The following is a 15,848-nucleotide window of genomic DNA, read 5'->3' as shown; positions in this document are numbered from 1 at the left end:
ATCTAGTATAGTGACGACTATTAGGCCTATTAGTATTACAGTCATTATAGATCTATCATCTATGCATCTTAGGTCTTAGTAGGCCTATAATAAGTAATCTAGATATATCTAGAATCTAGATCTAGACTCTAATTCTAGAATAGTAGAATCTCTAAACTAATAGATCTAGTCTAATAAAGTAAAGTAATATAGATTTTAATTAATAGATCTATAATACTATATTTAATATTATTGACTTATAATTTTAAATTTACATCTAGATATAAGACTAAGACTACTAAGAGTTAGACTCTACTTAAGACTAAGAGACTAAAATAATTAAATATAGACTATTATGACTATAGATCTAATAGTAGTAATAGACTAATACTAATATACTAGACTGTCACTAGACGTCACTAGACTTTAACTCTAGATCTATCTAGTAAAAATTGTAAAATAAAAAAGGGTCGACATTTCTTTTAGATCGATAGTAAAGCAAAATTCTTTTTCCTGCAGCTATACAGGAACACACTGGTGTTTAATAAAAGCAGCAAAATGTAGATTTATAGAAGCAAGGAATTATCAGGATTTATCAAGCAGCGAAACTTGCTAGAAATATAATGAACACGTTTATTTTTCTCGCCTTTCAAATACCTTGAATTGGCGGGAATAGCTACCATTATAGAGTAAAGGTCAAAAGGCTTTCTAGTGACCTGTGCACCCTCTAGTTTATTCTCCTCTCTATTATTCATTATATATATTCTCCAAATTACATAGATATAAATATTTATTGGTATGTATGTTAAAAAAGTTTGTAAACTTTGTAATTAAACTTTTTAGTTTGTAACTAAAAAATAATAATTAAACTAGGATTTTAACTAAACTTTTTTTTTTAAATTAAACTTTGGCCTTAACTAATTTTTTTTAGTTAAACTAAAAGTTAGCAACTTTTTAGTTAACTTTTGCCCATCACTAGAATCTATTGTTAGTCAAACTGACAATGAATCTCTTCTCTCTGTTCACAGTCAGTAACCAATGAAGATGTGACACAAGAAGAACTGGGAGGAGCCAAGACTCACACATCTGTATCAGGTGAGTGGCACTGGAATGTAGTCTGCCAGACAGGTCTTCTCTAACCTCCCTTTGATTGATCAGTGCTGACTGGAATCACCATGTGTTCTCTCTTCATTAGTCTGTTAACTAGATTGTCACTTGGGATACAACTAGATCTGTTTTAATACAATGCCAATTTGTTGTCACTTGGGATACAACTAGACTTATTTTAATACAATGCCAATTTGTTGTCACTTGGGATACAACTAGATTTATTTTAATACAATGCCAATTTGTTGTCACTTGGGATACAACTAGACTTATTTTAATACAATGCCAATTTGTTGTCACTTGGGATACAACTAGATTTATTTTAATACAATGCCAATTTGTTGTCACTTGGGATACAACTAGACTTATTTTAATACAATGCCAATTTGTTGTCACTTGGGATACAACTAGATTTATTTTAATACAATGCCAATTTGTTGTCACTTGGGATACAACTAGATTTATTTTAATACAATGCCAATTTGTTGTCACTTGGGATACAACTAGATTTATTTTAATACAATGCCAATTTGTTGTCACTTGGGATACAACTAGACTTATTTTAATACAATGCCAATTTGTTGTCACTTGGGATACAACTAGACTTATTTTAATACAATGCCAATTTGTTGTCACTTGGGATACAACTAGATTTATTTTAATACAATGCCAATTTGTTCTCACTTGGGATACAACTAGACTTTAGTTTAAAACAATGCCAATTTGTTGTCACTTGGGATACAACTAGACTTTAGTTTAAAACAATGCCAATTTGTTGTCACTTGGGATACAACTAGACTTATTTTAATACAATGCCAATTTGTTGTCACTTGGGATACAACTAGATTTATTTTAATACAATGCCAATTTGTTGTCACTTGGGATACAACTAGACTTATTTTAATACAATGCCAATTTGTTGTCACTTGGGATACAACTAGACTTTAGTTTAAAACAATGCCAATTTGTTGTCACTTGGGATACAACTAGACTTTAGTTTAATACAATGCCAATTTGTTTTCACTTGGGATACAACTAGACTTTAGTTTAAAACAATGCCAATTTGTTGTCATTTGGGATACAACTAGACTTTAGTTTAAAACAATGCCAATTTGTTGTCACTTGGGATACAACTAGACTTATTTTAATACAATGCCAATTTGTTGTCACTTGAGATACAACTAGATTTATTTTAATACAATGCCAATTTGTTGTCACTTGGGATACAACTAGACTTATTTTAATACAATGCCAATTTGTTGTCACTTGGGATACAACTAGACTTATTTTAATACAATGCCAATTTGTTGTCACTTGGGATACAACTAGACTTTAGTTTAAAACAATGCCAATTTGTTGTCACTTGGGATACAACTAGACTTTAGTTTAAAACAATGCCAATTTGTTGTCACTTGGGATACAACTAGACTTTTGCAGTTGGAATACAACTAGACTCTAGTTTAATTCCTACTAGATCTATTTACTCACATTTCGTCATAGTAAAAAATATAATTTTTTACAATTTTTCATTAGCCTAACAAGCTAAAATTTCATGCATAAGCTCTTGCAGGGTCACAACACATTTCATTAAAACCTAGTGTTCACTCTATGAGGCCCAGGGGAACTAACAATGATATTGTGACCCTTTGCATATAATATAATAGAAATAGATTGAAAATCAAAATTATATTATTATTTTAATACAATGTAACATTGTTGATTGAAAATCAAAATGATATTGGTGTAATACATTGTCACATTGTTGGTTTCATTAAATTAAGGTGTGGCTCACAGAGCATTTGAAAATGATGTGGATGCTTTAATGAACCTGCGGGAGTTCTTCAACTACCTGCCTTTGAGTAATGTGGATGAAGCGCCAATCAGAGACTGTGATGATCCTTGGTGAGATGACTAATTCAAACCTTTAACCCATTGACTGTTGAACTGTTGTAATAATGGCTGACAGAGCAGACTGAAATGTCTTCATAGTAATTAGAATATAATTAGGTAGAGTGTTAATGGATGATAATACAGAGTAAAATGTTGGACAAGACTGATGCTTATAAGATGAAGACAAAACATGATCAAAACATGGTATTTTGAGAGGAATAATAATGTAAGGAAAAAAAATAAAAGCAGTTCTTGATATATATCTAGAGAGAGAGATGCTATCTGCTAAAAGCCAGAAAAAATGTCCTTGTCAAAGTAAACATACCAACTATTTCAACTGTATCAACTATTTCAACCATACCATGTATATAATATGTATGGTATAAAGTTCATGCAAAAATATCATAAGTAAGTTTTGTGAACTCCTGACATGACTTTGACCTGGATACATAAATAAACATACTTCCTTTCTTTAATTCAAAAGATGCCAGAGATCAATTAATAACAGAATATAAAGTTAATAAAAGCAATCAGAAGAACTAGTTGTAGACAACGGCATCAAATATTAAACTATTAAATATACACAACTATGAACTGACTTTTATAGTAAAAGTATAGTAAAGTTCCCCTTTCAGATCTAACGATCTATGAGGCAGATGATGTTAAGGTCATCTGTTTTCTATGGCCAACGGTTAACAAGCAGGGTGCCATGTGGCCAGCACAACGACCAACCACCTTTACTTTCCCCATCTAAAGTCAGGTACCCATTTGAGTTGGGTGGTCTCAGGGACGCCCTAAAATTCAAAATCCCAGCCTTCACCGAGATTTGAACCCAGGACCTCAGGTTCAGAAGCCAAGCACTTAACCACTCAGCCACCGCGCCCCCTGACTTATGATTTACACTCAAAACTCAGGCCTCTGACAACAATAACAATCTCTCAAGGGTTGTCAATCTCTACTTGAACTAATAGACCAATCAAATAATAATAAGTAAACCTTGAATTTGTTACATCTTACAACCAAGATTCTATCAAGTGCTATTTACAATACTAAACACAAATACAAGAAAATAGTTATATAGATCAACTTCAAAATTGTTTGTTTCCATCTACACCTAACAATGTCTATATTTTAACTTGACACAAGATGTTTTTTTTACCTAGGGATAGAATAGTACCAGGCCTTGACACAGTTGTTCCTCTTGAGTCTTCAGCTGCTTATGATATGTTGGATGTTATCACAGGTGTAAGTATGTTTTGTTATCAGATATATATATATATAGGGAGCTTTGGTACTGACCAGCTTAAGTCTGTAGAAGTTTATAACTACAATACTCTCATATTTTACAAGCCTTTAATCTGCCGTAGTATTTACACTACACTTACTTTTCTTGTTCTGACAGATCATTGACGAACAAGAGTTTTTTGAGATCATGCCCACTTATGCCAAGAACATCATTGTTGGTTTTGCTAGGATGAATGGACGCACAGTGGGCATAGTCGGCAATCAACCTAAAGTAGCTGCTGGTAATTTTTGTTTCAAATTTCTTTCTACACTTCTGTTTGCAGTTGAGCCTGCTTTACTTTTCATTAATTCATATTGTAATTAGAAAGTTTGGCACTAATTATTGAGCACTACTTAAATTTAGATAAAGTCAATATTCTTATAATCAAAATTTTGTTGGCAGCTGGTCATTTTGAACTCTTTTGAAGTAGACAGTATCTCATATATTATTTCCTCTCTTGTAACTTAATCTTATAAGCGTGATAAAAAAAGTAAAGTAAATAGGGCAGATAATGTTAAGGTCATCTGTCTCCGTGGCCAACAGTTGATGAGCATGGTGTCATGTGGCTGGAACAATGACGAACAGCCTTTACTTTCCCCAACTAAAGTCAGGTACCCATTAGAGTAGGGTGGACACAGGGGCCTGCTACAAATCCCAAATCGGGCATGACGTAGCCTAAATTGTGCCGATGTGCCAAAAACCCAAAATACAAATCCCAAAATTCAAAGTCTTCTCCGAGATTTGAACCCAGGACCCCATGTTTGGAAGCCAAGCACTTAACCACTCAGCTACCAAGCCCCTATAAACGTAATTACAAAGACTTTATTCAGATCTTTTTTCTACTTTGTTAATAAATAGTTTTGAACTTTTTCTCCCACCAGGCTGTTTGGACATCAATGCTTCAGTGAAGGCTGCTCGTTTTGTCAGGTTCTGTGATGCTTTCAATATACCTATCATTACATTTGTTGACGTACCTGGGTTTTTACCTGGTAAGTAATATTCCTTTTACTTTCTTTTTCCTTATCTCTCTCTTTTCAGAGAGAGCCTATTATCATTCAACTCATAAACAAGGCTATGTTAATTTAATTTTAAAAAAAACACAATACTTTATAGTTATTAAGCCAAAATGACATCAGATACAATTTTACAATCAATGTTTATATTTTGCATAAATAAAACGAAATGTGAAAACAAATTGTGCAAATTTAACTGTCAAGATTAAAAGACTTTTTATTATTGTTTTAGCTCTTGTCTTACTGTCCCTAAAAATAAAGTTATGGACACACTATATATTGATAGCTTACAAATTGTCAGGATTGATTGAATCTTAAAATACACATTTTTCACAATCCAGCTTGAGTAGTTGAATGTTTAGTTCAGTTGTGTTTTAAAAAGCTGTTTTTACTTAGTTATGAAGATTGTATTTTCATTCTATAGGAACTAATCAAGAGTTTGGTGGTATCATTCGCCATGGTGCCAAACTGTTATATGCCTTTGCTGAAGCAACTGTACCAAAGATCACAATCATTACCCGGAAGGTCAGTACTTACTCCATATATAAGAAAAAAAAACAGCAAATATTTCTGAGCAAAAAAATTCATATATAAAAAGCACAGCATGTAATTTTGACATTGAATTATTTAATGCAAAACTTGTAATAATATTTTAAAGTGATAATAGTGAAAACTTTAAATTGTTGCACTGTATTTTTATTTGTTTGATGGGATGGAGAAGGGACACATCCTGTAAGACATTACTTTCACATGTAAACTGACATGATTTGTTGACCAACTTTCTCCAGTCCTCTCTTTAAGAATAGTATCTCTTTGAATGACTGGTCACAGGCCTGTCCATTTTTCAGTGTTGTCTTTCTGATGCATTTTCCACCTCTTTTGTTTTTTTCTGGTACTCTTCCCTAAAAGGAAGGTCTTTACCAGCCCTCTGGACTTTGTGATACAGCCATGGTTTAAGTTAGCCTTTTTTTGACAGTGGTCAGACATTACTTAAAAATTAGCTAATTAAAAAGTTTTTACTGAGTTCATATTATATAAAAAAAAATCAAGTATATTGTTCTTCATTTCATAAAAATGGTATTTGATCCAACTTACTGAAACATAAAAAATTTTCAAGATTTGTAATAATAAAAAAGTTTTGTTTGTTTTTTTAGTATTTTTAGCAATTGTCTTAAATCAGAATTGTTTTTCCTAAATGCCCAAAGAATATTTCATTTAAGAATTGTTCAATAAAAATTGAAGGGAATGTTTTTAAAAGAATGAAATCTTGCTAGTAGAGTTTAAGAAATTGGCTTTCATTGTGTGTGAGTTCATATAATCCAATGTCTTTGATTAATTTTTCACCTTTAATTTCCTCAAATTACTCTTTGCTATTCTTTTCTTCAGGCTTATGGTGGTGCCTATGATGTCATGAGCTCTAAACATCTGAAGGGGGATATCAACTATGCCTGGCCTACTGCTGAAGTAGCTGTCATGGGTGCCAAGGTGGGTGTGATTCATCTGACTCTTGTTAATTTAAACTCTTTACAAGTGCTCTTTTTAATTTTTGTATCTTTTTTTTTATTATTTTTAGATCCTTTTTTTTTTTTTTTTTTTTTTTTCTTTTTTTAAAAAGAGCATTATTAAAAATGTAGGGAATTTCTGAATGGTAATATTAGCTTTTGATGCCCTATTTTAAGTCTGCAATAATAAATGCTTAAGTTTCTGAAGCATTTGATTTTTTTTTTTTTAAATTCAACTTTTACTTATTTAACAATAAGATAACATACTAACAAAATAAAACTAGTAATATATTTGAAAATTTCATAATTGGCTGTCTTGATATAAAGATTAAATATTAAATTTTATTTTATTTGTCTCCCTTGAAATGATAGGCTCTAATTGTCTCCCTTTTTTTCCCAGGGAGCTGTGTCTATTATATTTAGAGGTTCTAAAAACCAACATGAGAATGAAGTTGAATACATAGAAAAATTTGCTAATCCTTTCCCAGCAGCTGTTAGAGGTATGTATTTTTGCCATTGCTACAACACTAAACATCTCATGTCCTAAGAGGTTTGGATTTTTCCATTAAACTTCCACTGAAGCATTGATGTCCAGACAGACTGGCGAGAGAAACAAGTTCAAAACTATTTATTAACAAAGTAGAAAAAAAAAGATTGAATAAAGTCATTGTTATTATTTCCATTCATTACATTTTTTTTTTCATTGACAATGAATGTTCTGTGAAGAGAATGCTTAATAGCTTATGGAAATAAAAGTCAATCTAGGATGTAGATCAAAATCAATCTATTAAGATTTGTATTTTGTGTTTGTATTTTGTGTTTAGCATTAAATTCATTCACAAATCTTGAATAGTATAGTCACACTACAAGAGCATATTGCTTCTCAAAGATAATAGAACACAGTGGCATAAGAAGCTAAGCTGAAGAATGATGATGAATTTTTTATTGCTGGCATATCTTTTTGCCAGATAATGCATACATTAGCAAGTTAACATTGAAACATGATGATCCCTTTACTTTTTACAGTGGAACTGGATAGAAAAAGAAAAATGACTTTTATTTAAGATTTCTTTCTACAAGTACAAGAACCGTAAAGTAAGAAGAAATGTTAAGGGCTGCCAACTAGTTGTAAATTTGGAACCAACAAACTGATTTGTTACATCACCAGCATGTCAAGGAACTTTCTTTTAGTGGTAAAGAAGCCACTACATGCACTTGTGTCTGAAGGCTGTGTTCCAGATTCATAGCATACATTTTTTTGTAATATCCTCCCAATAAGTAAAGTTCCCCATTCAGACTAGGGCAGATGATGTAAAGGTCATCTGTTTCTGTGGCCTATGGTTTACAAGGGTGTCACGTGGCCAGCATAATGACCAACCTCCTTTACTTTTCCCCAACTAATGTCAGGGTACCCATTAGAGCTGGGTGGCCTCAGAGGTGTCCTTAAGATAAAAATCCCTTTGATAAAATGAAGGCAAAGACTGTTCACTCTGTTGATTTTTCATAAATAAAAGTATCTGATATCCAGATTTTTTTAAATCTAAAAAGTCTGTTTGATCTCCAGTGCATGTGCCATTAAAACACTGGATTTTTTTTTTCTTTCATGTTTAGCCCAGCCCTAGTCTTCTCCATTGACAATATAACCTGCAGCACTATTAAGTTCTGTCCTGATTCATTCAGTTCTGGATGTCTTCTCATTTATCTTTTTAAATTTGACAGATGTTCTCCATTTGTCATATTGATTAAATATTCAAACTCCATTATGAGTTTGGCTTTCCTAACTGGTTTAGCCAATCTGTTCCATGCTTGAATTATTTTTTTTAGAAAGAGTTCTTACATGAGACAGTTCAAGTATTTGAAACAAGAAATGTATTTTTAATTTCTTTGAAGCTTGAATTCCCTTTAACTTTTTAGCTATTTTGTCCTGAAATTGTTTTAATTGTTGATTAAATATTGCATTGAAAATAAAATGTTCTGCCAACTTAGACATTTCATGAGTGTCTTAGTTTACATTTAAAATTGTTTTCTTTTCAGGGTTTGTGGATGACATCATAGAACCAAGAACGACACGTATGAGGATTAACAGAGACCTGGGCATGTTGGCCAGCAAGACGAGGACCAACCCATGGAAGAAACATGCCAATATTCCACTTTAATGGATGTTTTGGCTTAGATTGGCAATCTTTACTTTACAAGATCTAGACGGCATTTTGTTTATTTGTTGATATTGAAACAAAGGATTTGGCTTTTCAAATGTATTTGTTTCACTTTACTTTTTTTTTTTTTTGTCATGAATAGTGACAGTGATATTATGTCAAATTATGTTATGAGTGATGCATTATATTTTTTGTATCTGTTGTTTATATTGTAAAGTTGCCACTTAGCTTGAACTCTGGCTTGATCTCAGGCTCTGGCTATTTCACTTAGGAATATTTTGTTTCATTGCATTCATTCTAGAAACTGAAGTCAAGAATACTTTTTAAGTTGACTTGTATATACATTAGATGTCTGTGCATCCTATCATTGTACTGGTATTCATGGATCACATAACCTTAACATAGTCAGTTGTTTTTCATTTAAAAAAAAAAAAAGGCTCTATTCAATCAAATAGAGTCAGTGGTAAATCCAGTTGGCTGGTCAATTTGTTATTCTAGTTGTGTGAATGTAATGGTGGAGTCTTGTTATCCAAGTTGTTGAATGTTTGTGTATGTGAGGCTAACATGTTTATTTGCCTTCCACTCCACAAATGTGCTATGTTTGGCTCAAATGTTTTTTAATGAACTGAATAAAACAATCAAAATTCACTTTTTTTCTTTCTCTTATGTATTTAATCTAGATACATATTTTTTTTTTAATTAGATACCGGTATAGGGAATACAAATGAAATATTGGTGGTACAGAAGGAACCTAGGTATCACATTTAAAGGTATCACATTTAAAGGTATCACATTTAAAGACCACATTGCATCACAAATGAAGAGAATAGAGACCGGGTTACTACAGCGATTGGTCCTTAGGATGACCTGCTGACTATTGTAATAAAAAAAAAATAACGCAAACTAAAACTATGTCCATAGAGGCTTGCAAAGACCTTCCTAGGGGGAACAGTACTAGGAAAAAGAGGAGGTATATGGATGAAATGATGGGGAGACAACATAAAAGAATGGACTGGCCTGCCATTGAAAGTGGTTCTGTTCAAGCCAAAAGATGGTAGACAAATCTTGCGTGGTGCTCCAACGGTCCAGCAGAGTAAACTTGTACTTTCAAAAGTATTGGACAACTTACACAACTACAAAGTAGTTACAATAAATTCCACAGTCTTGAGTCTACAAAATACATTTATATATTAACATAATCAAGGATAATATCTAAGTCAGAAAGTGCTCCAGTAAACTTAAGGTAAATCTGACAAACCTGGAGATACATTTCCAACATCCTAAGGGAGAATTAATCAGAGAAGCACACTGCATGGCACAGCACTTACCAGAAGCACACTGCATGGCACAGCACTTACCAGAAGCACACTGCATGGCACAGCACTTACCGGAAGCACACTGCATGGCACAGCACTTAACGGAAGTACACTGCATGGCACAGCACTTACCAGAAGCACAGTGTATGGCACAGCACTTACCATAAGTACACTGCATGGCACAGCACTTACCAGAAGAGAAGTAGACTGCATGGCACAGCACTTACCAGAAGCACACTGAATGGCACAGCACTTACCGGAAGCACACTGCATGGCACAGCACTTACCGGAAGTACACTGCATGGCACAGCACTTACCAGAAGAGAAGTAGACTGCATGGCACAGCACTTACCAGAAGCACACTGAATGGCACAGCACTTACCGGAAGCACACTGCAGGGTACAGCACTTACCGGAAGTACACTGCATGGCACAGCACTTACCAGAAGAGAAGTAGACTGCATGGCACAGCACTTACCAGAAGTACACAGCTGATTGAGTCGTGAGGGATGAAGGAAAGAGTGGACAGTGTCAACAAGTATTTCTTTCTTCCAGTGTGCCATGTGCACCAAAGACTGCCTCTCGCAATTGACACTTGATATCATGGGGATGAACAAGACTTCTTACATAGACGAACAAAAGCCAACACTGTACAGTACCGTTAAATGTCTACATGAGTACTTTTTATAGCGAAAGCAATGGTACTGTCAAGTTCCCTTGGGTTTGGCTGAGAGGCCAAAGCCATTTGGCTACTGCCAAACTCTATGCTGTTCCCTGAAAGAAGGTCTTTACGAGCCTCTATAACAATAGAGTTTTAGTTAGCATTTTTGTTTAAATAATAATTAGAAGGTCATCGTGGGGGGTCCAATCGCTGTTGTAACCCTGTCTGCATATACTCTTCTTTTGTGATGCAGTCTTTAGATGTAATACCTTGGTTCCTAATTAAATTTGTAATAGATTTAGGGGTTCTAGATCAACAATAATAAATCTGTGAGATTACAAATGCTTTTATCAATTGTTTTTACAAAGATTTTATCAACTCCCTCTGTGATCTGATAAAAAAAATGTGTACAATCAAACTGAGATTTTGCACATTTATTTTCTTTTACTTTGACAACACAAGAATCAATTTTTAAAAATGAACCAATGAGTTAATTAACTATTGGCTAATATAGGTCAGCGCTCTAAATTGAAATATATATATATAACAATCTTCTCTAGTCATCAGTAGCTCACTAGGAGAGGGGTCACTACGTCGGCCCGAGGAAGCGTGAGCCACGAGCTCCAATCAAGTAGTTCCTTCGCTTTTAAAGGGGGGTTTCTGTGTGAATTCATGGTTCAAGCCCACATCCTAACTACCTACTAGTGAGGCGCCTATGAAAATAGAAAATGATATAGTTTTATCTATTGTTTGTATAAAGTAACTTTGAAGCGGCGACCTATAATTCAGCTTATACCACCACTTCAGTCAAGTACAATTTCTTTCCTTTGTTCGAGATACCAAACAAAATAATTAATGACTAATAGTTAATTAACTCATTGGTTACTTTTTTAAAATCGATTCTTGTTTTTGTCAGGTAAAAGAAAAAAGTTCGCGAAATTAGGGCTTGATCAGAGATCGGGTGTTGAAGAAATAACATTTAGAAACTTTTGACCAGACAGACAGCGTGAGTTTGTATAAGCTTTGCAAAAAGATAATAATAATAAGTTGCAGACCATGTCACGTGGTTTTCGAGACAACTTTCGTGTGTTCTACAAATACATTTTAAAAAAATTAAATTCTGCTGACATGCAACAATTTTTTTTTCTGTCTAGTTTGAAAAAAAAATTCCTTAACCTTCCACAAGGTCTGCACGGAGCAGACGCACTGGCAAGGAGGGCGTGAACTAATGAAACACAAACAACGGAAATAATCAATACACTCATCAATGCACATTTCATTGAATACACATCCTATCTATTTGTTTCTGTACACTCACTGGAATGTCTTGTTGCCAATGTGTTCTTTGTTCAGGATCAACATCTTCATTTAATTGTCCTGGACGCTGAACGCCCCTCCTGGCATTTGAACAGCAAACAAAACTTATGGGCATTGTGTAGGCTTAACAGAAAGAATTAATAGCCTACATTACACGTTTTATTTAACAATCTCAAACTATCTATTAATAGCCTACATTAGACGTTTTAATTAACAATCTCAAATTATCTGGGGTGGCTGGAAATTTAGCAAAGAAAATCTGGTAAGTGTAGCTCTGCACCATACGACACTATCCAGGCTCTGTGCAGCACTGCACCACACGACACTATTCAGGCTCTGTGCAGCACTGCACCACACGACACTATCCATGCTCTCTCTGTAGCTCTGCACCACACGACACTATCCAGGCTGTCTCTGTAGCTCTGCACCACACAACACTATCCAGGCTCTCTCTGTAGCTCTGCACCACACGACACTATCTAGGATCTGTGCAGCACTGCACCACACGACACTATCCAGGCTCTCTCTGTAGCTCTTCACCACACGACACTATCCAGGCTGTCTCTGTAGCTCTGCACCACACAACACTATCCAGGCTCTCTCTGTAGCTCTTCACCATACGACACTATCCAGGATCTGTGCAGCACTGCACCACACGACACTATCCAGGCTCTTCAGCAGCACTGCACCACACGACACTATCCAGGATCTGTGCAGCACTGCACCACACGACACTATCCAGGCTCTCTCTGTAGCTCTTCACCACACGACACTATCCAGGCTGTCTCTGTAGCTCTGCACCACACAACACTATCCAGGCTCTCTCTGTAGCTCTTCACCATACGACACTATCCAGGATCTGTGCAGCACTGCACCACACGACACTATCCAGGCTCTCTCTGTAGCACTGCACCACACGACACTATCCAGGCTCTCCCTGTAGCACTGCACCACACGACACTATCCAGGCTCTCCCTGTAGCACTGCACCACACGACACTATCCAGGCTCTCTCTGTAGCTCTGCACCACACGACACTATCCAGGCTCTCCCTGTAGCACTGCACCACACGACACTATCCAGGCTCTCTCTGTAGTACTGCACCACACGACACTATCCAGGCTCTCCCTGTAGCTCTTCACCACACGACACTATCCAGGCTCTCTCTGTAGCTCTTCACCACACGACACTATCCAGGCTCTCTCTGTAGCTCTTCACCACACGACACTATCCAGGCTCTCTCTGTAGCACTGCACCACACGACACTATCCAGGCTCTCTCTGTAGCTCTTCACCACACGACACTATTCAGGCTCTCTCTGTAGCACTGCACCACACGACACTATCCAGGCTGTCTCTGTAGTACTGCACCACACGACACTATCCAGGCTGTCTCTGTAGCACTGCACCACACGACACTATTCAGGCTGTCTCTGTAGTACTGCACCACACGACACTATCCAGGCTGTCTCTGTAGCACTGCACCACACGACACTATCCAGGCTGTCTCTGTAGCACTGCACCACACGACACTATTCAGGCTGTCTCTGTAGCACTGCACCACACGACACTATTCAGGCTGTCTCTGTAGCACTGCACCACACGACACTATTCAGGCTGTCTCTGTAGTACTGCACCACACGACACTATCCAGGCTGTCTCTGTAGTACTGCACCACACGACACTATCCAGGCTGTCTCTGTAGCACTGCACCACACGACACTATCCAGGCTGTCTCTGTAGTACTGCACCACACGACACTATCCAGGCTGTCTCTGTAGTACTGCACCACACGACACTATTCAGGCTCTCTCTGTAGCACTGCACCACACGACACTATTCAGGCTGTCTCTGTAGCACTGCACCACACGACACTATCCAGGCTGTCTCTGTAGTACTGCACCACACGACACTATCCAGGCTGTCTCTGTAGTACTGCACCACACGACACTATCCAGGCTGTCTCTGTAGTACTGCATCACACGACACTATCCAGGCTCTCTCTGTAGCACTGCACCACACGACACTATCCAGGCTGTCTCTGTAGTACTGCACCACACGACACTATCCAGGCTCTCTCTGTAGCACTGCACCACACGACACTATCCAGGCTGTCTCTGTAGTACTGCACCACACGACACTATCCAGGCTGTCTCTGTAGTACTGCACCACACGACACTATCCAGGCTCTCTCTGTAGCACTGCACCACACGACACTATCCAGGCTCTCTCTGTAGTACTGCACCACACGACACTATCCAGGCTCTCTCTGTAGCACTGCACCACACGACACTATTCAGGCTCTCTCTGTAGCACTGCACCACACGACACTATCCAGGCTCTCTCTGTAGTACTGCACCACACGACACTATTCAGGCTGTCTCTGTAGTACTGCACCACACGACACTATCCAGGCTGTCTCTGTAGTACTGCACCACACGACACTATTCAGGCTGTCTCTGTAGTACTGCACCACACGACACTATTCAGGCTCTCTCTGTAGCACTGCACCACACGACACTATTCAGGCTGTCTCTGTAGTACTGCACCACACGACACTATTCAGGCTCTCTCTGTAGCACTGCACCACACGACACTATTCAGGCTGTCTCTGTAGCACTGCACCACACGACACTATTCAGGCTGTCTCTGTAGCACTGCACCACACGACACTATTCAGGCTGTCTCTGTAGCACTGCACCACACGACACTATCCAGGCTGTCTCTGTAGCACTGCACCACACGACACTATCCAGGCTGTCTCTGTAGTACTGCACCACACGACACTATCCAGGCTGTCTCTGTAGCACTGCACCACACGACACTATTCAGGCTGTCTCTGTAGCACTGCACCACACGACACTATTCAGGCTCTCCCTGTAGCACTGCACCACACGACACTAAGTAAAATACATCTACCTTCACTAAACATGCTTGATCTATCAGTTTAAGATTGAATTTAAGGTTCAATAAGCTTATTAATTATTTTATGTTAGTATATTTAATATCATCCATTTAGAGCCTCATTTGCCTATCCAATCACAGTGTGTTTTCACTGCGCGTGTAAGGTTTGTGCGATACATGAATGGAACTATTAAAATGTATGTCAACACTATAGCAAACGAATGTATGTAAAATGCTTTAGATAAACAAATTTGGAAGTTAATTTTATTAAAATATGAAATGAATGGACAATATTTATTATGCTCATGTGTTAAAGTATAAAACTATCTTTGCGAATAGAAGTTCTATCATCTTAGAGTTAAATTAGATCTAGGAATAGAGTTTATTAGAGAGATGTGTAACATTTCAGTCTTGTCTAATGAAAGAATGTACGTCAGGACTTCTAACTACGCAGATATAAGGAACTAATTTATGTAAAAATGCATTTGAAAGACGAAATTGAAGCTTAATTTTATTAAATAATGAAATCAATAGACTATATTTTGTAATTTTCATGTGTCGAAGTAAAAAACTATTTAGGCAAATTGTAGTTCTTAAACTTAGATCTAGATCTAAATCCTTTCGATCTGTTCTCGTGTCAACATTTTAAACGTGGCCTAGATCCATAAAATAGCTATACTTTCATAGAGTTGGGGATTTTTTTTTTTTTTTTTTGGGGTCT

The 15,848-nt window shown here is 36.7% G+C and overlaps 1 protein-coding gene across 1 annotated transcript in view; it reads left to right on the top strand.

Annotated features, from left to right (window-relative positions):
- The window catches only part of LOC106055804 (propionyl-CoA carboxylase beta chain, mitochondrial-like), a 34,309-nt gene extending 24,729 nt beyond the window's left edge, over positions 1-9,580 (top strand). Inside the window, exons 9-17 of the mRNA XM_013212258.2 lie at positions 1,008-1,074; positions 2,868-2,988; positions 4,140-4,221; positions 4,379-4,502; positions 5,143-5,250; positions 5,699-5,799; positions 6,661-6,759; positions 7,177-7,276; positions 8,811-9,580. Coding sequence (XP_013067712.1) covers positions 1,008-1,074; positions 2,868-2,988; positions 4,140-4,221; positions 4,379-4,502; positions 5,143-5,250; positions 5,699-5,799; positions 6,661-6,759; positions 7,177-7,276; positions 8,811-8,932 — 924 coding nt within the window. The 3' untranslated portion in view covers positions 8,933-9,580. The remainder of the gene's footprint in view (positions 1-1,007; positions 1,075-2,867; positions 2,989-4,139; positions 4,222-4,378; positions 4,503-5,142; positions 5,251-5,698; positions 5,800-6,660; positions 6,760-7,176; positions 7,277-8,810) is intronic.
- Positions 9,581-15,848: the final 6,268 nt, after the last annotated feature.

Source organism: Biomphalaria glabrata, chromosome 15, assembly GCF_947242115.1.
Source record: "Biomphalaria glabrata chromosome 15, xgBioGlab47.1, whole genome shotgun sequence".
NCBI lineage: Eukaryota > Metazoa > Mollusca > Gastropoda > Planorbidae > Biomphalaria > Biomphalaria glabrata.
This window is presented reverse-complemented; position numbering and strand designations above follow the sequence as displayed.